Source organism: Pseudogymnoascus verrucosus (genome assembly GCF_001662655.1).
Source record: "Pseudogymnoascus verrucosus strain UAMH 10579 unplaced genomic scaffold scaffold_8, whole genome shotgun sequence".
Lineage (NCBI taxonomy): Eukaryota > Fungi > Ascomycota > Leotiomycetes > Thelebolales > Thelebolaceae > Pseudogymnoascus > Pseudogymnoascus verrucosus.
The window spans coordinates 320,017-342,915 of NW_017263659.1; the positions used below are offsets into that span (position 1 = coordinate 320,017).

Sequence of the window (22,899 nt, forward strand, 5' to 3'; positions counted from 1 at the left end):
CGAACCATTATGACAACATCCCCCCGAAACCTGTAAAGAAAATGAAACGAAACGCCAATTGTCTAGAAAGCGAGAACTCAACGATTCGGCGTGCGCAGTGAAGAGCCCCTGATTCTGATTTTTATATATGTCGATATCGGCGAGAGTCAGGGCGGAAGTTGGGGCGGGGCTTGGACCGATAAGAAGCGTCCCGAGCCGCCGTACCCCGCTGTAGATAAGGTCCCCTGACCCTTCCGCACGTGAGGGACCCGTATCTAGCATCACCACCTTCACCTTCCCAACATCAATTCACAAACCTCACTTCTCTCGTCATCTGCATCATCGAAAGGCGCACTCAAGCACATCACAAAGACAATTTTTAAAGTACCACTCTGCTTCATTTTTCTATATACAACTCTCTCTCCTCCCCCAGTGCCATCAAATTCATCTATGTTCATTTCTCTTTCGCCCAGAATCTATCCCGCTTCTCCACGGAATAGGGCCAATATTATGCCCACCCCCCAGATATTAAACGCCAAAAGGGATCCGCCAACGCCGTGACTTTATGCTCCCAAAACGCCGTCATGAATGCCATCAAAAATCAAATCCGCTTCGCTCCGATCCAACGTTCAGATCACAATCTCCACCGGCGCCACGGGCGTAGGAGCGACCGCCGCAGCAGCCTCGGCCTCAGCCTTCGCCTTCCTCTCCATCTCCTCGAGGTACACAGCGTACTTGCTCCTCTTATTATGAATCCCGCACTCCGTCTTCTCCTGACCCTTCCACCTTCCAGCGCGCTCATCCTCTCCCTGCGCCACAGGCTGCGTGCTGTGCCAGTCACCCACGCTCTTGTATCCCTGGTCCAACAACACGTTGTACGGCACGTTGTTCTCATCGATGTACGCCTTCACCTGCGCGAACGACCAGTTGAAGAGGGGGTTCAGCTTGACCAGCCCAGCGTCGTCGACTTCGAGAATACCGAGATCGGAGCGCTTGTCGCCCTGAGAACGACGGCGGCCGGTAAGGACTGCCGCGACGCCGAGATCGGAGTATGCGCGCTCGGCGAGCTCGACCTTGGCGACCCAGTCATACAGATCTGCGTCCGTCTCCCATAGCTTGGGACCGTAGCGTTCCTCGAACTCAGCTGCATTGGCGAGGCCGGCGGGGGAGAAGGTGTGGAGAGCGACGTCGGGGTAGCGGGCCTGGATGCGTTGTAGCAGGTCGAGGGTCTCGGGGAAGTGGTGGAAGGTGTCGAGGAAAATGAGGGGGACGGCGGGGGAGGAGGGGTCCTCGGCTTGGAGCTTGGAGAGGAGGTCGATGGTGACGAGGCCGGTGAGGCCGAAGGCGGTGGTCTGGAAGAGCGAGGGGAGGGTGGTCTTGGCCCAGCGGAGGATGGCGAGGGGCTCCATGCGGGAGAGTTGAGAGTTGATGTGCTTCAGTTGCGGCTTGGTGAAGGTGATTTGTGGGAGAGTTGCGCGGGAGGAGGAGCCGGAGGCGTAGCCGGACTCGGCGTCGCTTGTGGTGTCTTTGGAGGAGCCCATCGTGAGGTTGGTGGGTGGGTTTGTGTGTGGGTGTGGTTTCAGGTATGTGATGTTTCGATCTCTGGTTTGGTTTTGGTTTGAGTCGAGATGTTGTTTTTATTCGAGCGGATGTGACGTGTGTGGTAGATCGAGGGGTTGACTGAGTGAAGTGAGGGGTGAATAGAGAAGTCGTGTGAGTATGTGTGCTTCTTATAAGTCGGTCATGAACAAGAGACTGCAGTCAGGAGTCTGATGAATAATGCAGACAATGCCAGCAACAAAGAGTTGGATGATGACAAAGTCGAAAGAGGAAGAATAATCAGAAACCGGGTTTATGGAAGATGAAGAAGAAGAGAAGGGAGAGAAGGAGAGAAGGAGGAAAGGGAAATAGAGGAGAGAGAAAGAGAAAGAGGAAGAGCGGGGCGGTTTCAAGGGAGCCAGCTGGGTATGGAATATGTCAGATGTCAATGACCGCGGTGGCTACTATGGAGCTCACACATATGAAGTACACACCACCTCCACCGCGCACACCCACACACGCATAAACGGCTGAAGGCAACGGCTTTTCTCACAGCAGATTACCAATCCGGGGGAAGTAGACTCTACTCTGCTCTACAGCTCAGTAAAGTACAGTGATCTCACTGTTACTCGGCCTCTGAGACCTTGAGAGAGACGGCGAAGTGGCACGCAAGATTGCGTCTTCGAGAGCCATTCCGAGGGCGTCCGGGTGTTCGAGGGGGATGAGAGAGAGGTACTGGGGAGTAAGACGTGCTATGGTGTATTGTGGGGAAGAGGGACGAGGAAGGGGCGTGGAAGGTACTCCGAGGAGATATGAGAGACTCAGCCTGAAGTGAAGTACTGGTAGAAGTACCCTTACGTAGGTTGGAAGGTAAGTGCGTGTAGAGTGATTGCGTGCTTTCACTCTGATTGTAACGATTCTCACATTCTCACATCCACCACCATCACCATCAACTACATAAAGAACGCCCTCTCCCCTCATCACCACATCCCTTCTTTTCGACTTTGTATTCCCATTCCCATCCCCTACAAAGCACACCCTCTCAGATAAAAGTACATAAAAATCCCAATTGTCCCCCTCCCTCCCCAAAGTAACTCTCCATAAAACCCGCGCCCGCGCCGTGAAAATTGAATTCAGAAAAAGCACGCAATCCGCACCATCCCCTATCCAGCACGATCACGCAATCCGCCAGGCACGAACCTTGATTTGCTAGGTGGGTGCCTTACCAAGCACACTGAGAAATTAAGCGGGCCGCCATGAGTGGTGCGATCACGTGAGATAACGCCATCGATAGGGGTGGATTGGGTGGGGGTTCGATGTAAAGTGCGCTGATTGGCTGGCGTCGGCGGGAGCTTAGGGATTTTGTTCTGTGATCGGAATCGAGGGGTTGTGATGTCATGTGACCCGTGGTGGTGGGTGGTGCCTGGCACGTGATCGGAGATCAGTGGTGATCGTGTCGTTTTTTTGGTGATGTCGTGGATATGTGAGAGGTGAGTAGTGGGTGGTAGGTGGGATGAGAGATCTCTTGGTCATGTGATTGAGGCGCAAACCAACGACATTCAAACTTCTCAGGGACAACCCAACTCCTTCCTTCTGTTATAATTAGTAGATTGCTTCGTACCTCAGATGTCTGTCTGCGCCGCTGTGATGAACGAGTACATGACCTCGCTCAACTGTAATGCCATCTTACGTCCTCCTTCTGCACTTGGCTCTACTCTAGCCACGTAATCAGCTTCGCATTTCCCATTGAGAGACTCAAAAAGAGCACACGGAATCACGAGTACTCCCGGAATCTGGATCTTTCAAACTTATAGACTAGTTGGATCCAGATTTCCGAGCCTCGCTACAGGTACTAAGAAGTTTTGTCAGCCTTGTGGTACCTGGGAGTGCTGTGTCATGTGTCGTCGCTACATGGGTTGGTACCTCCAATTAATTAAGGGTCCCTGGTCAAGTCTGCATCAGCATATAGGAGGGGTGTTCTAAGCCGGTAGGTGGATATAGCTGGTCGCCGATGTAGACGAAGCCGAGTTTCTGTAAAAGGCGGCGCGATCCGTGATTTTCCGGATGGTGGCCGGCGAATAGTTGCCTCGCCTTAAGGTGCTCGAAGGCATAGTTGATGGCGGCGTGACCAGCTTCGGCGGCGAGCCCGGTTCCCCAATAGGGCTTGCGTAAGTGTACGCCGAACTCAAATATTCTGGCGGCGACGTCCTTAGGGCGCAGTCCGCAGCAACCGACATGGTTCCCGTTTTCCATCAGGAAGATTGGCCAGTACTGCATGTCATGCTGCTGCTGCATTTCTAGCTCAGCATTCAGCTTTTCTTCGATTTGCGCGGCAAACAGTCTAGGGCGGGCGTCAATGAAGTGCGTCACTTCAGGGTCGCCCCATAAAGCCGATGCTAGCTCAGTGTCGTCCTTGCTCCAACGTCGGAAGCCGATGCGTGGTGTAGTAAGAAAGTACATAGAGATTTCAGCCGCTGAATTACGATAGAATGAAGGATAATGAAGCATCTAATTTTGACGTCGAGCCGCCAAGCGCTGAGATAGGCGCTAGCTTCCGCTGACACTTCCAGGAATGGATTTTCTCATCCCATCTCCTTCCTAATCGAGACTCACCTCCCTAGTTTTCTACACACGGCCCTTTGCACTCTTAACTAGTGACACAACAATGCTTGCTTTGATGGTCTCGCCGCTGATATCCAACACGCTTTTCTGAAGGTTAGCTTGAGTCTACGCATGTGACAAGGACGCTATTGGAGGGTACTGCCCGCGAGTGGGCCAGATCAACCAGCAAGTGCCATATGGGGAAAATGGATCGACAACCAACATCCCTAGCAAGCATCTCGAAATAGCTTCGCTGTGGTATTGAGACGACCTAGGTTTATGACCACAAACTTACACTACGACTTTCGTTATATAAGCACAGGTCTACAAGTTCCCCTTAACAGCACCTAATAGTGCCACTGGCACCTCAACGACCTTGTCCCTAAAATAATCTGCAAACCCCTTGCCTAACGAATCCAACCTTGTCGATCCACTTACACCTCTACCCAGAATCCCGTAAATCACAAAGTGCACCGCATGGATGCCTGGGAACTCGACTCTCTCGAGCCAGTACTCATGAGCCCAGTCATCGCCCAGAAGCTCCTTGAAATGGGCGCGGCTGAGGAAGGCCCTAAACCACTCCCATAGCTTGGAATCCTTAACAAAGAGCCCACAGTTGAGGTTGGAGCCCTTATCACCAGAGCGTGCGAGCACGATGTCGCCGAGACGGACGGGGACTGTGGGGCCAAAGGAGGAAAGAGGGGCCGCATTGACAGCGTCGTAGTTTTCTCTGCGCTCCAGGTCTTCGTAGGAAGGTGGATGGCCGGATGAAATAGTTTTAGTTTCGTTGCCGTCGTATTTAGAGCCTATTAGAGTTACACCTTCTTCAAGGTCATCCTGAGAATAAAGGGATGGATAGTAGGCTAAAAATGGGTTTGGGAGGGCGGTGCGGGAATCGAGTGAACAATGGAAGCCTGGCATCTGTTAGTAGGGGAGTTACGGAAGTAGGAAGGACCATTTTACCAGAGAAATGTCGCAATGCGATATCTGAAAAACAGCGAAGCAATCTAACCAAGGGTTCCGGTTCGGCTGCCTCGACAAACACACGGCAGTACGTAGTGCTCCGTAACTGGCTCTTTGGATTTGCTTCTGGAACACCCACGCTATCTAAATATAAGCTTCGCTTCGACAAGCAGTGATTAATATAGTATTTACTTACATCTGGAATTCAAGTAGCGATAAATCCTTCTCGATGCCTGCGTTTTGCAAATTACGTCGTAACTGCGCCTCTAGAAGTTGCCATTTCTTGTCGGTCCCGTAGCCGGTTGCATTAAGCAGGAGCTGGCTCTGGTAGCCGCCACGGTAAAATATGGCAGCCTTAGTAGTGGGTGGCGGAGGCCGTCCGGTGATTCCACTGATCCGAACACTTTGCACGACCTATATCAGCCAAAATGATCACTCCCTAAAAAGGCTGGAGTGTGCTTACCGATCTTTGCCAACTAACGTAACGACCACGTTGTTTAGATATGCTTTCACGTCACTATGCAAATAAATGTTGCCTTGCAATTCATAGAGGAATTGGCAACGGATGGTATCTTCAGTGATCATTCCTCCTGTGCCGAGGTGTTTCCCAATTACACAGGTGCCGTCGGCATCAATCTCCGCGATTGGAAAGCCGGGTTCAATGAAAGTTTCAAGATCATATTCAGTAAAGCCAGAGAAGTTGCCGCCGGTCGAATACGCGGAGCATTCGATCAAATGGCCAGCAATCAATGAGCCTGCCAGCTGATTATAATCCGTATCCTTCCACGAGTGCCAGTACCACGCTGCCGCAATGACAGGGGACGCATCAGAGACGCGCCCACAGATAATTATGTCCGCTCCGGCACGCAAACCTTCCACAATAGCTCTAGCACCAAGATATGCATTTGCAGAGACGATTGGGACAGATGGTAGAGCTTGGAAAGCCAGCGAAGAATTAGGTACCTGGACGTTAGGATTGACTGAGTCCAAATGCCTTGGTAGCTTGTCTCCAAGAGATGCCAGATCCGGTCCTAACTTTGACATGAGATCATCTCCAGAAACGTACGCTACTTTGACTTTAAGATCTCGTTCAGACACCTAATATTACAACATTAAGAGGTAGTTTTAGCAAGAATATATGACAGAACTCACTAGGTCCGCAACCTTCTGTGCTAGCCCAGCAGGATTTAAGCAGCCTCCGTTGAGAACAACCTTGATCTTTTTTGCCGCAATGACGTTAATGCTCTCTTTTATGCCTTCCCATGCTGTTTCCTCCCATCCATCATGTTTGCCAGCTCTGTAAGCTTCAGCATCTTCTGCTAGATTCATCTCTGCCACTAGTTAGTTATTGACTCTTGATTCTTGATACTTGACATCCATCTGCAAGTCCCAAGATTGGCGACTTACCAGCCAAGTAGTCGCCGGTGATAAAGTCGACATCGCCCAATGTCGCCTGGCGCAACATTTGCCAGTATGGGTCATCTGATCGGATATAGGTCAGTCGTTTGAGTGCATATTTGTCCTAAGCTGAAGATCATACTCTTGTAACCAGAGCAGTTGGCTACTCTAACTGGCCTAGAAGCCATCTTGATCTGCGACTGATGTCGCTATTCAATTCTAAACCTTTTTGGAGAAAGTTTTAGGCAATGGCGATAAAAATCTACATGTGAGAGCGAAAGAAGAAAGAGTTGCTGAACTTAGAGCCATTAGATATTGCGCTGGTGGTTATTTTATCTCTTAAGCTGCTACCTTACTTCGTAGAGTTCGCCGAGGTCCGAGTTCTAAACCCCCAAAATATCTGCTGCCGAGGCAAACTTACACTTTCTGCATTAACCAGTCATTGAGCTCGTAGAAGAACTAACTATAGGATGAAAGGAACCTAAGGTAGTTATCCTGCCTTAGGACGAAAGGAACCTAACCTAAGGTAGGATACCTACCTTAGGTTCCTTTCGTCCTATAAGTCCCTGCTGCTAGGGTCATTCCTTTTCCAGCGTCATTCCTTTTCGATAACTCGTTTAGCCTGTCATCTGGTTGCGATATTTCGAGGTTTTGGCCTTCCGTGTCACCGTTACCTAGTTAGCGTCTAGTGGAGAACTTGGCTCGGCACAAATATAACAGAATAGAATTAACTGATTGGTGTCGAAAATGTGCCAAGTTCATTATTCACTAGGGTTAGCAGCTTAGCGCAGCCGCTGGGTTATATTTATGGTCCTCAGACCCCACTTCCCCGCACGCACGTATGCGCCGGGAATAACGCTAATTCCATTATTCCCATACCAGTTGCATCAACGACTGGTTATCCATATCCCTAGCTATGACAGATGAATCTAGACCAGGGCCAGCTCATTGACATTAAAGCGGATATGTCGCGGCGCGTAAAGTTGAAAAGGTCATTATTATAATGCATGCCGAATTGGTATAAGTGATGGGTTAGAAGCTCTTAGTTGGGCGGTCGTCGTATAATTCACAGGACCAGTTAACCAACTGATATATCAAGAAAGGCTTCAACGAGTGTATATTGCCTAAGGAGCAACGTGCTAAAACCAGAAACCACTAAGCTCTTGTTTTTTAAAATATAGCTTGTATAAAAGGTGTCATTAGCGTCCTAGTAATTGGGCGCCAAATGCGGGGAATAATGTGGCGTACAACTAGACAATTCAGAATTTGAACTTACATTCACATATTAATGCCGAGGGCACTTCGGCTATTGCTTTTGAATGACATAACATGTATAAAAGGTCGTATTTAAAGCACGAATGTTCCTTCCTGTGGAATATTCGAGATAATAGATCACCTAAGTAATTAGTTTGTCGACATCCGTTTCTAAAGTACTTTGCCAGAAGCTATGAGCCACGATGCGAAACTCAGCAAGGAGCTAGAGGTAGCTCACATTGAGAGCTCACAGCTTGAAAAAACAATATTAGAAGACAGAGAGTTGATTGTCGTATCTCCCGAAGAAGCTAAGAAAATTATTTGGAAGATCGACAGGCGTTTGCTCCCTGTTGTTGGCCTCGTGTATTGCATCAGTCTCCTCGATCGGGGAAATTTCGCACTTGCTAATTCAGCGGGGTGAGTGTTCTTATCTAATTGAATTCTATGAGATTATACTTATCAATTTAAAGCATGAAAAAGGACTTAGAACTCTCTGTGGGAAATAGATACGTATGATTACTCAATCTTGTGATAAATAAATACAGCTAATGTTTATTAGAGTTTGATCGCCCTCATCTTTTTTGTGCCTTACATCATATTCGAGTTTCCATCAACCATCCTCATCCGAATAGTTGGACCAAGGCTTTTCATTTCTGGAATCTGCATGACATGGGGGATTCTCATGATAGGTAGTGGATTCGTCAATAATTGGCACGAATTATTCGGCATTCGTATTCTGCTTGGGGTATTAGAAGTGAGTGCCTCCCGAAACATATTTCGTTAATGGAAATTTAAATTAATCTTGACAGGCTGGCTTCTTCCCAGGAAGTGTTTATTTACTAAGTACTTGGTATTCTCGATGTAAGTATCACCGGCATGAACTTGCGACTCTGGCTAATATTTCGCGCTTAGACGACGTCCACAAGCGATTCTCGTTCTTCTACCTCATTGGCTCTATGTCTTCCGCTCTTGGAGGAATTCTATCCTACGCCGTTAGCACATCCGTACCTTAGATTTTGCCACAAATTGGTCTAACTACTTCTAGTTTTCGCGAATGGATGGGGTGGCTGGAATTGCAGGCTGGCGATGGATTTTCATTATGGAAGGCATCGTAAGTTGACTATCTCGCTTGCTATTAATTGAAAACTGATTAGATAACTCAGATCACTTGTCTCATTGCAACTCAAGGGTTTCTTTTAATTGTGGAGTTTCCTGAAAAAGCTGCACAGTCTTGGAACTTTTTGTCAGAGAGAGAAGCATCATGGGTTGTCCAACAAATCAACAACGATCGTAACGATGTAACTCCAGATAAGTTCAACCTTGGCCGTTATTGTAGAGAAGCGTTGGACGTCAGGCTCTGGTTATTCGGAATGTTATTCTTGTAAGCAATGCTGCATTCGCTTCCACGCATTACTAACCAGGATATAGCTGTGTGCTCACAACTCCATATGCCGTTGCCTTTTTCCTTCCAGCAATGTAAGTATTCCTTTGCTAAAGAATTTGTGTCCTGGACGTTAACGAGTTATGATGCAGCCTTGGATCAATGGGATTTAACAGCGCCGAATCTCAATATCTCACGGCTCCACCTTATTTTGCAGCAGCGTTCCTAATGCTCGGAACAGCATGGTTTGGTGATAAATATAAGGTTCGAGGCCCTGGCATCATCGCCTGTTCTATTCTCACTATCATTGGGCTGGCCTTAATTGGCTTTACAAAAACTACCGGTGTGAGGTACTTTGGTGTATTCTTAACTGTCTCTGGAGCCAACTCCAACATTCCGGCAATTATGGCATATCAAGCCAATAATATTGTGGGCCAGACTAGAAGAGCTATGGGCTCTGCTCTCCTAGTTGGAATGGGAGGCGTTGGTGGTATTGCGGGTTCTTTGGTATTCAGATCACAGGATTATCCTCTTTACCGTCCGGGCATATATGCCTGTTTAGCGTAAGTTCACTATGCATTTCCATTAATTATTTAGGGAATGTTAAGACTGACGTCTCGTTAGTTGTAACGGGTTGATGATTCTCATCGTTATTGGCTTATCAACATTCTTTAGCAATCAAAACAAGAAACAGAGGCGTGGGGAGATTATTATTGAGAAGACGGTAAGTTACAAAAACCTCTATCTGAAAAAGGTCCAAATTCTAATATCTACAACAGGCAGGATTCCAGTACACTCTTTGAGATCGTCATTGCCTAGAATATTGCGACTCTCGGAGGAGTAGGCACTGTCATTACTCCTAGAGTATCCTACACACATACATTCTACAGCGTCTTGTTAGCTCGTGACTGAGGTTAGCACTTACGCGGTTGAATAAAAAAATGGCACGGTTCACCACCAAAAATGTGCCAGAAATGTGCCAAGAAATGTGCCAAGAAATGTGCTACTTATTGTTTCGACGTTGATATCCAACACGCTTTTCTGAAGGTTAGCTTGAATCTACGCATGTGACAAGGACGCCATTAGAGGGTACTACAGGCGAGCGGGTCAGATCAACCAGCAACTACCATATATGGGGATAATAGATCAAAAACCAACATCCCTGGCGAACATCTCGAAATAACTTCGCTGTGGTATCGAGATGACTCAGGGTTATGACCGCAATTGGATAAAATAACATTATAGTTTGTCTTTGCACCAAGGAAAGCTTCTCCATGTCCTCACCCCTGTGAACTTTAACAGGTATTGTATCCTCTCCAATTCCCATTGTCAATTTTCCTTTCCTCCATTCTTCATCCGCTTCGTCAGCAACTCAGCTCCTGTCATGAAGATCTCCCTATTACTATCCGTCGCGGCGCTCGTCCACCAGAGCACCTGTGACGGACCAGGACTTGGATACGACCCAAACACAACTCCGGATTGCATTGAGTGGCACAACAACGGCTTCGAACAAACATGTGAAGAAGTACGAGACTACTACAATATCACTCCCGAAATGTTCCACAAATGGAACCCCTCCGTTGGTCTCGACTGCAAGCCGTGGGAATATCATTCCTACTGCATCCTTAGCCAAGAGAGATACGACGAATATCTGGCAACAGCTTCAGGCTCTGCAAAAACCGGCGCCACCGCCACGACTGGCCCGTCCACTCCGGCACCTTCTCCTACCGCCCGGACTATCATGGATTGTTTTGAAGAGGGCGGCTATTACCCCGTCATTGACAAGAACGTGAGCCCTGAAGGCGGAGACACGGCTTTGACTATTCCGGGATGCAGGAATACCTGTTATCTCAAGTCTTATTACTATGCGGGTGTGGAGGGCGGTAACCAGTGTCGGTACAGCGAGTATATTAATAGTGAATTAGGAAAGAATCAGGGAGACTGCAATATTACCTGTACTGGCGACAAAACGACATTCTGTGGTGGGAAGGAGCTGGCAAGCCCCTAACAATTTCGAGCGTCGTTGGTTTGTGATATCCGTCTCTAAACCCGTAAACCACATAACCAACTGATTTTCTCACTCCTCCAATCATCCATCCATCACATCATCATAAACGATACGATATCTCTTGGTGAGACGTTATACTCGACCGATTTAGCCTATATCCATTCCAATAACCATTTAGTCATTTTCTTAGGCTAAGTTATCATTTAATCTCAGACCCAGCAGGAAGCTTTGTGAGCGGCTCACGCTAGATCGGCTTGTATGCCGTGTTAGGGCTCGGTACGTACGAGACATAGTTCTAGATGGCCGTCTAGAAGGGTTTGTAGGCTTACTACCTCGGCTTTCTGGTCCGGCTCTTATAAAGAGGGGGTTTAGAGTTGGCCCACTGCTGATCTTGACATGTCTAGTTTGCATGGGTTCTCCGGTTAAAGTTATCACCCCACCGGACTCTACGCGAGATGCATGGATGCAAAGAAATGCTTCTCAGTTTCTCACAGGATTATAGAACGATTGCTCTCCAGTGAGAATCCTTTGCGAGATGTCTATCTGTATACCCCGCATGCTCGAGATCTGGGGTGCCCCGCAATTAGTAGCTTCCAAGTTTATTACGATATTTTTGGGATATTGATCAATCGGCAATTGATTTCCAAGAACATCATACTATACTCTCGGTATTTTGGCGGCCTGATATCTTGCGCCACTCTATGGATTTTGATTTTCGTATTTCTGAGTAGCCGTATGATAGCTTAAATAGAGTAGATTTTGCCCTAGAATAATAACTAGATCTACTCACAATCGGTATAGCGAAGCAACATCTTTACTGCCACTCGACAACAGCTGTAGACTACGTGCCGCCTCCAAACTTAGCGACTCATCATTATGAGAGGCTCCAAACTTTGCCGGATGCCGAATAATATGATTGCCATGTTCAAAGGGCTGCTGTTCCTCAGCACTCTTCTAAACGGTATTGGACTTGCCAGAGCTGACAACCCGATTGTTCAGACCATTTATACAACGGATCCCGCACCACTAGTATACAATGGCCGCGTCTACGTCTATACCGGCCATGATGAGAATGGGTCCACGACATTCAATATGATTGACTGGCACCTTTACTCGTCCGCAGACATGGTGAACTGGCAGGACCATGGCTCGCCGGCCAGCCTAACAACTTTCAGCTGGGCCACCGCCAACGCCTGGGCTGGCCAAGTCATCCCTCGCAACGGGAAATTCTACTTCTACGTCCCAGTACGCCACAATTCCGGCGCCATGGCCATCGGCGTAGGCGTGAGTGACAGCATCACCGGCCCATTCATCGATGCGTTAGGACACCCGCTAGTTCAGAACAACGAGATCGATCCAACAGTTTTCATCGACGATGATGGGCAGGCCTACTTGTACTGGGGCAATCCGGACCTATGGTATGTGAAGTTGAACCAAGATATGATCTCCTTCAGTGGCAGCGGTCCCACGCAAATACCTCTCACAGTACAAGGATTCGGCGCCCGCTCTGGCAACGCCCAGCGCCCGACTACATTTGAAGAGGCTCCGTGGGTTTATAAGCGCAATGGCATTTACTACCTGATCTACGCAGCCAACTGCTGCTCTGAGGATATCCGCTACTCCACCGGTACCAGCGCCACCGGCCCCTGGACTTATCGCGGCGTTATAATGCCAACCCAAGGCAGTAGCTTCACAAACCACCCTGGAATCATCGACTTCAACAATAATTCGTATTTCTTCTACCACAACGGCGCCCTGCCAGGCGGTGGCGGCTACAGCCGTTCTGTGGCTGTCGAGCGCTTCAATTATAATTCCGATGGTACCATCCCAACTATACAAATGACGACACAGGGCGTACCACAAATCGGCAGCCTTGATCCATACGTGAGACAGGAGGCTGAGACGATAGCGTGGTCGTCGGGCGTGCAGACCGAAACCTGCAGCGAGGGCGGCATCGACGTATCATACATCAACAACGGGGCCTATATCAAGGTTAAAGGCGTCGACTTCCGCAACGGCGCAAAGACTTTCATAACCCGCGTCGCCTCCGCGACTAGTGGTGGTAAGATCGAGCTGCGCCTAGGCAGTGTGAGTGGCACGCTCGTCGGAACCTGTACAGTGTCCGACACTGGGGGCTGGCAGACGTGGACTACTGTGACCTGTCCTGTCAGCGGCGCAACGGGGAAGCAGGATTTGTTCTTTCGCTTTACTGGTGGTAGCGGTTATTTGTTTAACTTCAATTGGTGGAAGTTTGAGTAACCGACGCCTACGATAAACAGGTTACGGCCTAAATTGGAAAGAGGATGTATCGGGGTCTATAAATTTTAAATGCGTATTTTTATTACTTACGATTAGCAAGCTCTATATAGTTTCTATGTATATTTTAATCTTGAAATAAACACATGTATGCAAGCATGAGCTCGTGCTATCCTACACTAGCCCGAAGGCCAAGTGAGAGCGAGGGGGATGTCAGCAACTCCACGACGCTGGGTGGAAACTCCGCTTCGCTAGGCGGAACTCCGCTCCGCTAACGAAACTCTCTTGGTCAGCATCCCAACGTCATCCCATCGCACACGGAGAATGTAAAGTCGGGCTTCATGGAAGAGAAACAAGCTTCACGATTAAATGCATTAAAATGTTTGTCCACCAGAGCTCCACCCGTCGCAAAGCGTGTGTTACCTGTGCTCAGGCGAAGAGGAGATGTGATCTGAGATTTCCGCGATGTAGCAGATGCATGGATCGAGGCTTTGATTGTGAATACGTAAGTCTATTGTAGTTGCTTTAACTGCTATGGGTCTAATAGATGCAGGCTATACCCCCTAAATCTACTGCCGGATCTAGAGATCAGAGCATAGATCAAAGCTTAACTTGGGCATCTCCACGTACCAATGAGCAATCAGTTCAGGACACTGTGCTGATGCGCCTACCAGTATATGATGCCCTTGAAATCGACATCTCGACTAAATATGACCTATTTTATATCAATTCTTTCCCATACCCAGAGCGTGCGACCATTAGGCAGGAGCAAGTAGATTTCTGCATTTTGCAATTTAAAGATATCATATTACAGCTAGTACACCAAAACCGAGCACCTTTCATCCACCACGATTCGTATCTCGATAGGCCACCAGTTGCCTACCAAGACCTCCTCGGAATCAGCGCCATGTACTACCAAAAAACGCCCCAAAACCAGTCTATCACCTTCTCAATGCTGGATAGCCGAATTGCTAGTCTCGTTAGATCGTCAAAGTCTTCGATGTGGTCAACGAAGGACTACCTACTCGGTGTTCAAGCAATGATTATCTATCAAATCATTCGCCTCTTTGATGGTAATATTCGTCAACGGGCTAACGCAGAGGCGCAATTCGGAATACTCGAGACCTGGGCATCCCAGCTACATTCGACGAGTAATATATATTACAATCAATCCGACTCCGAATCCCCCTATCAGCGCTGGATTTTTATCGAGAGTGCGAGGCGTACAGTCACAATGGCCATCATGGTACAGGCAATATATTCAATACTCAAAGACGGATTCTGCACGAGTGTTCCCCAAATGACAACTTTACCGGTGTCTGTGAATGGCGCACCGTGGGATGCCACAGAGGACACCTGGTGGGAGACTACCTTTGGTTTGGGAGGGGAATTGATCACATACCAAGACTTTCTAACACAGTGGAATGGAGGGCAAGCTCTTTATGCAGGCACCTACGAATCAATATTGTTGGGTGCTTGTAAGCACAATGTTAGACGGCCACCTCTTATGCCTTTGTAACAATATACCTATTTATAGTTGTTAGGAGCATTCTAATTACTATATAATCTCAAACTATAGATATGCATTATCCATGGACCGTGTCTCTTACAGTAACTAATAAATATAACTTCAACTAGCTTAACATTACGCCTATAGCGTCAGTTGGGGTAGTTTTAGCACAGTGCATGGGTTATAGTTAGCGTGCGGACTTCCGCAGTGTCCTATAGGGGAACTCCGCTACCTCCATCTTATTTTAGACAATACAGGAGGACTCACATCAAATTTGAAGTACTTCAATAATCGATTCAGGTTGGAGAGTATTATGATTACTGAGCCAGTGTGGGATGCTTGGAAGATGGAAATACTTAAATAGGGCACAGTTCCACCTGTGTATCAACCACCACCTCGCCCCAACAGCCTCGATAATCAGCTTCTAAGAAACCACCACCAACTTCCAAAATGTCCCTATCCTACCAGATCAACATAATCGACCCTTTGCACTCCCATCTATCGCCCAACTTGCTCAGCAACCTATCCATCAAGGAATCCCCCATCCCCTCTCCTGGTCCCAACTCAGTCCTCATCCGCATTCGTGCCGTCAGCCTGAACTTCCGCGACCTCCTCTGTCTTGCCGACTCCCCTCTCTATCCGACCAGAACGCCCCCAGGGCTAATTCCATGCAGCGATGGCGCTGGGGAGATCGTTAGTGTTGGCCCGGGCAGCAAATGGACAGACAGCATCGGCGATGCAGTGATCGTCTTGATGAACCGAGATTGGATCGATGGCGACGTCGATGTTGTTTCCATGGAAAATAATCTGGGCTCGGGAACTTCGAATGGAACTTTAACTCAGTACATGGTTGTGCAAGATCCGTGGGTTATTCGTGCGCCGAAGAATTTGTCTTTTGAGGAGGCGGCGGCTTTGCCTGGAGCAGCTGGGACGGCGATGAATGTCCTGCAGTCTGTAAGCGTTGGAAAGAGAACGACAGTCGTGACGCAAGGTACGGGTGGTGTGAGTTGTGCTGTTATTCAGGTGAGTAGTGGGGTTTTGTTACAGTGTCACTATACTGATAAATGGGAAGTACGCAGCTGCCCTTGGAGCGCGAGTCATCGCCACCTCCTCGACAGACGAAAAGTTACAGATTGCGAAGAAGCTGGGTGCCTCGGAGCTGATCAACTACAAGACAACGCCAGATTGGGCCGAGGAGGTACTCCGACTCACACATGGTAAAGGCGTCGATTTAGTTTGCGATGTAGGCGGGTCCGGGACACTAGAACAGTCCGTGAAGGCACTGAGACAGGGAGGCACGGCTTGTCTAGTTGGATTCTTGACTGCCCCAAAGCCAGTGGATATTTTGATGTCCCTTATTACCGAGGCGAAGACGTGTAAGATCTTGATCTAGGAAATTGGGGATCTTCGCTAACTGATATAGTGAAAGGCATTCTGGTATATAGTAAAGCTATGCTATCACGGGTCGTGGCCTTGACAGAGGAGCATGACATACATCCTTATTTGGGGAAGGTGTATAACTGGGAAGACGCGCCACAAGCATTTGAACAGATGAGACAGCAGAATACAGTGGGAAAAATTGCGATCAAAGTATAAGGTGTATATACAATAGTAGTTGAAATCGATAGTTCTATACAAACAACGAGGTTATGATCTGGATCGTGAGCGTCAGACACACAAACCTCGTATACACCATCGCTCTAAGGGCTTGGGAGATTATCTCCCTGATATCTTACCCTATTCCCTCGTCGCGCTTCAAATAAAGACAAGGAAGCCTCATTGCTTTCAGAGGCCTTTATCCACCCCCCGCTTTTTAGCAATCAAGAAAGGATTCGAGAAGTTCGGGATATCGACATTTTTAGCTTCCAAAGCACCCCTTTCCACAAGCCTCATTTTCACTTTCTCACTTCTTACAAGAACGCGGGCCGATTAGATGCGGCTCGTTGGATATATGGGCCGCTAATTTATTGCCTGGGCGTTTTCTCGCATTATCAATTATCCTGTAAGCACCAAATATACGGATTCCCATGATCACAAGCGTGCATTCTGCCTTCCCGTCCCGCATGCACTTTATCCGAACTTTATTTTATCCCGATTCCAACTTCGACGTCGAGAATCGGGATAGTAATCCGAATCAACCGACGGTGCGCGATTACCAAATTAAATGTTTGGGATTTGTCCCCGCTTCAAACCTCGGTAAATATTTCCGGCATTTGTCTCAGTTTCTTAAGCACTGTTTCTTGAAGTAAATAATTTAATTCTTCGTATATCTTACATTGTCTAGTGAGGGGTTGGGTGAGGGGTTCCGTTCGATATTTTGATGTGCTCGCGTGTGTGGGAATATAAAGCTCACTCATCCGCAATGATATCCAAGCGATCATTAGGTCGAGGATAAGCATATTTTGATAACTACACACCAAACTACTCACAACCAAAATGGCGGTTCTATATGCTATTGTCGGCTGTGCCATGCTACTTGGAAAGACTGTCTCGGCTCAGGGTGCTGCATATTCTCAGTGTCGGTTCCCCTTTGCCTTCTCTCGCCCCTTATCTAAAGTCTGAATATTAATACTAATTATTCTCAAATAGGCGGAGGTCAGGGTTGGACGGGGTCAAAAAGCTGTGTCTCAGGGTATACCTGCACGTATTCAAACGATTGGTACTCGCAATGTCTTCCTGGTACAAGTATGTATTACCGCCCTTAACTATTTGACAATGATTTTAACAAGGATTCCTCAATGTAGACACTCAGACATCTTCAACTCCGACCCCGACAGGCGGTACTGGAGGAGGGTCTGGCAAAACAAAGTATGGTGTGTATTCCTCACCATTAGTTCTATCAAGATCAGGAACTAATGGAAAGTAGCGGGTGTGAATATGGCAGGCTTTGACTTTGGGATGGCCACTACTGTTCGTGTTTTCCCCGCTCGTCATCCTATGAATTGGTTAACAAGGCGTCACGCAGGGAACACAAGACGCATCTCAGATTCTAACGCCCCCAAAGTACGTATAACTGGTCCTCATTTCTCACGCAGGCTCTTTACTGATACCTTCACCTAGCGCGCAAATGTCACACTTCGTCAACGATGACAAGATGAATATCTTTCGCTTGCCAGTTGGCTGGCAGTTCCTTGTCAACAACCCTGGTGACCAACTAAACTCTGGCAACTTTGCCAAGTATGATAATCTTGTCCAAGCATGTCTGGCCACTGGTGCTGCTTGTATCATTGATGTTAGTTCTACCTCCTCCCTCCCCCATTTAATTTGTAAATTCTATGAACGAAATGCTTACGAGATAACTTCTATAGATCCATAACTGTGAGTAACTATTTTTATATTATCAGAGAGACTTTGGAGCATTTTCTAACTAAATAGATGCACGCTGGAACGGCGCCATTGTCGGCCAAGGTGGACCTACCAATGACCAACTCGCAAATACCTGGTCGCAACTTGCATCAAAGTACGCTTCTAAATCCCAAATTATATTTGGTGTCATGAATGAACCGCACGATAGTAACTTACCCCCGAACCCCAATCCCCAAATCAAGAAAGCTAACAGAATCAAGTCCCAAGCATAACCACCTGGGCTGCCACTGTCCAAGCCTGCGTAACCGCCATCCGTAAAGCCGGTGCCACTTCACAAATGATTCTCCTCCCTGGCAACGGTTGGACTGGTGCCGCATCTTTCGTATCAGACGGCTCACTCGCCGCTCTTAAAACTGTCAAGAACCTTGACGGTAGCACCACTAACCTGATCTTCGATGTCCACAAGTACCTTGATAGCGACGGCTCTGGCACGCACACGGATTGCGTGACTGGCAACGTCGACGTATTCAACAACCTCGCATCATCCCTTCGTAGCGCAGGGCGACAAGCTATGGTTACTGAGACAGGCGGCGGGAATACACAGAGTTGCATCAATTATGTGTGCCAGGAAATAGCGGCTCTGAACGCAAATTCTGACGTGTACTTGGGGTGGGTTGCTTGGGCCGCGGGAGCGTGGCAGCCAAGCTGGAACTACGAGTTAAACCTCGTGCCGACGCAGAATGGGAATACTTGGACGGACACTTCCCTCGTTAACGCTTGCTTCAAGCGCACTTAGGTTCTGTTATAGTGGAGGGGTAAGGGGTTCTGATGATAAGGCAGCTAATATTAGTTATCCTTATTTCTATGTGCCACGTGAAACTTTACATATGCAGCCAATACTTTTGACAACATGGAGAATCAAGGTATCATTCATAGCCAAAATTATATACAACGCTCTTGTGAGACTGAAAATGCTTACCGGTCTTTTCCTCGCAACTAAACAAACAAGCTCGCACAGCTAACAAAGATTGCTAGCAGCAATATATTCGCACGGAAACTGGGTCCGCCGCCACTATCAGAGTCACTCGGTAGGCTCATACTGGCAGACCCTGTATCCGACTTGCATATTACCGCCTCTTTTCGACTGTCCGACGAGACAAACGGATCCGTCGCATTCACAACATTCGCAACAAATGCTGTGCAATCCAGCTTCCCAGTTGATTCTACGGTGATGAAATTCGCCCGGCTTAAGACTGGAAATTCGAGGCTGCAAAGGAGTTAGCTTCGATATCGTGCGCATGGGGTTTCAGTAGTGCCTACCCAGTAACGTTTCCCTTTATGAACAGTCCTGGTCCAACAGAATACAAGCTTGGAAATGTTAGGTTGATGCCTGGTCCTCCCGAGAGGTCTATGTGGAGAGATCCAAGGACAATTTCGAGCTTCGGCATCTTAAGGCTTGACAATTTGTCCGCATTTTGGATGTTAAGCTGCCCTGTAATATTAACTATGTCCGGGAAGTCGATCGTAATGAGATTCGTAGGGTCGACCTCTCGATTCAATTGCCCCTGAATAGAAACCGACTTGAGCTTGACAGGGCCTGGGACCACGAGCGACCCATCGAATCCACCATTATCGGCGACTTTAAAGTCGTAAAATGACTCCTCGCATTTGAGAGAAATAGTACCGTTATCCGTGGCATTAGCTGTCAGAAATTCATCATTCCGTAGATTGTATTGGTCAAGGCACTGATAGGCTGTGTGGCGTGTGCAGTTAACCATTGCAGGTAGGTCCATGGTGGTGTTCGGATACAGTACGCCATTGCCGCATTCTTTCGCTATTCGCCCATAAATCAGTACGTAAAATAAGACGCCACTACAGCATATTTGCCAAAAACCAGTAGCAGACACGAGGAGTACATACGAACAGGCGCCAATGCAGTTGCGGTGGCAGCCGCCCATGCGGCAAGAAGATGAGAAGAGAGCTTCATGTTTGGAGTTCAAGATTTCTTGTAGTGTATGCCCGCGTCACACAGATCAATTGAGAAGGCATTTTAGGGAATTTCAATAACATTATATGTCACCAACGCATCTATCAACCGCGGTGCTCGTCGGATCTCATCAACCATATGCTGTTTCAACACTAATTACGCCGATGGTATAACCGACTTGGCAGGCCCATCAAAACGCTTGACTCTTTCAGCCCCCAAGGCACCACCCTATAATACTCCCTGTACGAGTATCGCAAATAGAACCATAGTAAACGTACAAGGCTGTGAGTGGAAGGAAATTCACTAACCGCAAGGATACCGAAAACGGCCCCCAAAACCAAACGGGATGTCAGCATTGAATTGAAGGAGCCTTCCATCCAACTAATGCACAGTGTTTTGGACCCCGGTTTCGTCAATGATTATCCAAAATTAGATGACAGACGCCACATATCTGACAAGACAGGGAATTGGGCAATTGTGCAAGTGCTGTTACTACCAGTGTGGTTTGCTGGGCTGGTGTCAGTTATTATGGCGTTGGGATTTGGGGTCCATGCCTAACAATAGAAATGCCAAGTCGAAGGAGCTGTCGATCCTTAATCCGAAGTTAGAAAATGAGAAGGCGGTATGACTGCTTGTTTTCACGTGTAAACATTGCTTTACTAGCCCTAGAGCTCTTTGTTCCCGTCGTTATATTTTCACGACGATGAAGTTCGTTTAATGCTGGTATTTTCAGTGCCATAGGATCAACATTCGCTTTACCATGTCATATTTAGGCAACAAACTGTTGGGAGTACATGGGGAGTACGGGGAACCACACACAAAATCGTGTGAGAATCTCCGGTCTCCGTAATCGATTCCTTGGGGCAACGGAGGAGAAGCTTCACAGCAGGACACAGAAAATAGAATACAGAAAATAGAATAACATAATCAATTGAATTGCTCACTAATCTGCGGATCTATGTACGCTATTTGTAGGCCTAGGGCCTCTACAGCCCAAGAAGAAACTGAGACATTAGGCTAGCGCCACTAGCCAGAAACCGGGGAACTGGAGGATAATCCCCTAGAGTAAACCTGTCATTTTGGGTGTAAAAGTCTACCGTATCTTCTCGGGAAAGTCGTTTCCCCCAACATAAATGACGGACTCGTCTCAGCGTCATGTTGTAACATAATCTTTGAGACTCCCTTGTCTTCTCATAGCAGCATGCTAGGCAGAATCTGCAGCGCAAAATGAACCAGAAAATAAATACCTCGCGGTTCTACTTCGAGTTCAAAGGCCATGCCATTCCTGATGTTTCGGCATTCCGTTCAACTACGCTGTCACTAAGGCCAAGCAAACCTATCGTATATCTGGCCGGTGACTCTTCTCTCGATAACAAATATTGGGTGCCATCAAGTAGCCCTAGGAGTATACCTCTGCTTGTGGATGTACCTGAAATATATCGCTCTACCCTTGATCGACCTCATCCAAAGCCTGATGTTGCCTTCTGGCTAAATCACTTGCTAGGCGACCGTGCCACTGCGCTCAACTTGGCTGTCGAGGCGTCTACGTTGCGGGAACGGGACAATTGCCTCCTGGATCATGACCAGTTCATCAGAGACAATATCCGCGCTAACGATATCCTCATTGTCTCTGTCGGATCCAATGACATTGCGATGAAGCCGACATTTTCAACCATACGCCACATGCTACAGCTTGCCTGGTTGACTCCCCGCAGTTCTCTCCAGAAAGGAACGGCGTGGTGTCTCGGCCACTTTGTGAGGATGTTTAAATCTGAAGTTGAATCGTATGTTTCCAGGCTAGTTGAGAAGAACAAACCTCGAGTTGTTATTGTCTGCATGATATATTACCCCCTCGAAGCGAATGCATCTAAACAGGAGAGCTGGGCAGACCTGCCACTAAAGTTGATGGGATATAACCGATTTCCTGGCCAACTACAGACTGCTATCAGGATAATGTACGAGCTCGCAACAAAGCAGATCCAGATTCCGGGAGTGCTCGTGGTTCCGTGTGCTCTTTTTGAGTCTCTGGATGGGAAATGCGAAGCTGATTACGTGGCTAGAGTAGAACCAAGTGCAGAAGGAGGACGTAAGATGGCATTACAGTTGAGCGAGGTCATAGACTCGTTCATCACAGCGCAGACAGACATCTGAGATACATTGCTTTGTACTAATTACGATAACCTTGTGGAATAAGGGCAATGTAGACGGAGGCCGAAGAAATAGACCATAACCTTAATTTACTCTATATGTACAACTTAGGGTCCCTACAACTTGATTTCTCGCTATAGATTTCTGAACCGCTGCTCGAGCGCTGCGTAAGGTCCTTATTAAATGTCAAGCATAAATTCCCTAAGACTCTCAGGTACCTGCGTCCTTTTCCGCGTCTGATGACTTTGTAAAGGAAAAGTGATAGCCACTACACGTACTTGAGCACGTTTGACCAGCCGGAACGATGCCACAAATCAGTCGTCTTAGTCTTCTCTGCTCGGCCCGTGACTATCACGTTGTTCATTGCTACCGCTACTTACGGTAACATTCCCACTTCTCAACTTCAAGGTTGCAGAGATCTAAGACTTCTTCTGGCAGAATTGAAATAGCGTTTTGTGCTATATGTAATATCTTTAAGGATCGAATAGAACAGATCTAAAAATATGTTAACGGATAAATCTGTGAATATTCAGTATGTCTGAAATATACTTCAATTGGAAATTTCGTAA

At 47.6% G+C, this 22,899-nt stretch overlaps 11 protein-coding genes across 11 annotated transcripts; 7 read left to right on the top strand and 4 right to left on the bottom strand.

The window, feature by feature from the left end:
• Window positions 1-366: 366 nt before the first annotated feature.
• Window positions 367-1,871, bottom strand: VE01_02630 (uncharacterized protein). Its single transcript, XM_018272138.2, has one exon. The coding sequence runs from the start codon at window positions 1,518-1,520 to the stop codon at window positions 609-611; it is 912 nt and encodes a 303-aa protein (XP_018133036.1). The 5' UTR covers window positions 1,521-1,871; the 3' UTR covers window positions 367-608.
• A 1,594-nt stretch (window positions 1,872-3,465) lies between these two features.
• On the bottom strand, window positions 3,466-3,978 carry VE01_02631 (uncharacterized protein; the record flags this gene model as incomplete). Its single annotated transcript, XM_018272139.1, has 1 exon — window positions 3,466-3,978. One exon carries the CDS (start codon window positions 3,976-3,978, stop codon window positions 3,466-3,468), a length of 513 nt encoding a protein of 170 aa, XP_018133037.1.
• A 221-nt stretch (window positions 3,979-4,199) lies between these two features.
• Window positions 4,200-7,049, bottom strand: VE01_02632 (uncharacterized protein). The gene is made up of 7 exons (XM_018272140.2): window positions 6,623-7,049; window positions 6,490-6,564; window positions 6,235-6,413; window positions 5,546-6,180; window positions 5,279-5,485; window positions 5,083-5,222; window positions 4,200-5,033 (listed from the first exon to the last, which is right to left on the bottom strand). Exons 1-7 carry the CDS (start codon window positions 6,666-6,668, stop codon window positions 4,444-4,446), a joined length of 1,872 nt encoding a protein of 623 aa, XP_018133038.1. The 5' UTR covers window positions 6,669-7,049; the 3' UTR covers window positions 4,200-4,443.
• An 878-nt stretch (window positions 7,050-7,927) lies between these two features.
• Window positions 7,928-9,918, top strand: VE01_02633 (uncharacterized protein; the record flags this gene model as incomplete). The annotated part of the gene is made up of 11 exons (XM_018272141.1): window positions 7,928-8,151; window positions 8,205-8,244; window positions 8,294-8,488; window positions 8,544-8,595; window positions 8,647-8,726; window positions 8,780-8,845; window positions 8,898-9,115; window positions 9,163-9,210; window positions 9,268-9,678; window positions 9,740-9,839; window positions 9,895-9,918. 11 exons carry the CDS (start codon window positions 7,928-7,930, stop codon window positions 9,916-9,918), a joined length of 1,458 nt encoding a protein of 485 aa, XP_018133039.1.
• A 581-nt stretch (window positions 9,919-10,499) lies between these two features.
• On the top strand, window positions 10,500-11,123 carry VE01_02634 (uncharacterized protein; the record flags this gene model as incomplete). Its single annotated transcript, XM_018272142.1, has 1 exon — window positions 10,500-11,123. The coding sequence occupies one exon, from the start codon at window positions 10,500-10,502 to the stop codon at window positions 11,121-11,123; it is 624 nt and encodes a 207-aa protein (XP_018133032.1).
• Window positions 11,124-11,999: 876 nt separating this feature from the next.
• On the top strand, window positions 12,000-13,436 carry VE01_02635 (uncharacterized protein; the record flags this gene model as incomplete). The annotated part of the gene is made up of 1 exon (XM_018272143.2): window positions 12,000-13,436. One exon carries the CDS (start codon window positions 12,000-12,002, stop codon window positions 13,380-13,382), a length of 1,383 nt encoding a protein of 460 aa, XP_018133033.1. The 3' UTR covers window positions 13,383-13,436.
• Window positions 13,437-13,689: 253 nt separating this feature from the next.
• Window positions 13,690-14,953, top strand: VE01_02636 (uncharacterized protein). Its single transcript, XM_018272144.2, has 2 exons — window positions 13,690-13,884; window positions 13,933-14,953. The coding sequence occupies exons 1-2, from the start codon at window positions 13,759-13,761 to the stop codon at window positions 14,896-14,898; spliced, it is 1,092 nt and encodes a 363-aa protein (XP_018133034.2). The 5' UTR covers window positions 13,690-13,758; the 3' UTR covers window positions 14,899-14,953.
• Window positions 14,954-15,339: 386 nt separating this feature from the next.
• Window positions 15,340-16,485, top strand: ISM1_1 (isoleucine-tRNA ligase; the record flags this gene model as incomplete). The annotated part of the gene is made up of 3 exons (XM_018272145.1): window positions 15,340-15,912; window positions 15,962-16,265; window positions 16,313-16,485. The coding sequence occupies 3 exons, from the start codon at window positions 15,340-15,342 to the stop codon at window positions 16,483-16,485; spliced, it is 1,050 nt and encodes a 349-aa protein (XP_018133035.1).
• Window positions 16,486-17,325: 840 nt separating this feature from the next.
• On the top strand, window positions 17,326-19,035 carry VE01_02638 (uncharacterized protein; the record flags this gene model as incomplete). The annotated part of the gene is made up of 9 exons (XM_018272146.2): window positions 17,326-17,407; window positions 17,479-17,574; window positions 17,634-17,702; window positions 17,756-17,799; window positions 17,855-17,892; window positions 17,950-18,121; window positions 18,198-18,207; window positions 18,265-18,402; window positions 18,456-19,035. 9 exons carry the CDS (start codon window positions 17,326-17,328, stop codon window positions 18,989-18,991), a joined length of 1,185 nt encoding a protein of 394 aa, XP_018133030.1. The 3' UTR covers window positions 18,992-19,035.
• Window positions 19,036-19,107: 72 nt separating this feature from the next.
• On the bottom strand, window positions 19,108-20,935 carry VE01_02639 (uncharacterized protein). Its single transcript, XM_059463459.1, has 4 exons — window positions 20,742-20,935; window positions 20,491-20,690; window positions 19,516-20,029; window positions 19,108-19,462 (listed from the first exon to the last, which is right to left on the bottom strand). The coding sequence occupies exons 3-4, from the start codon at window positions 19,986-19,988 to the stop codon at window positions 19,192-19,194; spliced, it is 744 nt and encodes a 247-aa protein (XP_059319934.1). The 5' UTR covers window positions 19,989-20,029; window positions 20,491-20,690; window positions 20,742-20,935; the 3' UTR covers window positions 19,108-19,191.
• A 387-nt stretch (window positions 20,936-21,322) lies between these two features.
• Window positions 21,323-22,441, top strand: VE01_02640 (uncharacterized protein). Its single transcript, XM_018272148.2, has one exon. It carries the CDS (start codon window positions 21,410-21,412, stop codon window positions 22,331-22,333), a length of 924 nt encoding a protein of 307 aa, XP_018132918.1. The 5' UTR covers window positions 21,323-21,409; the 3' UTR covers window positions 22,334-22,441.
• Window positions 22,442-22,899: the final 458 nt, after the last annotated feature.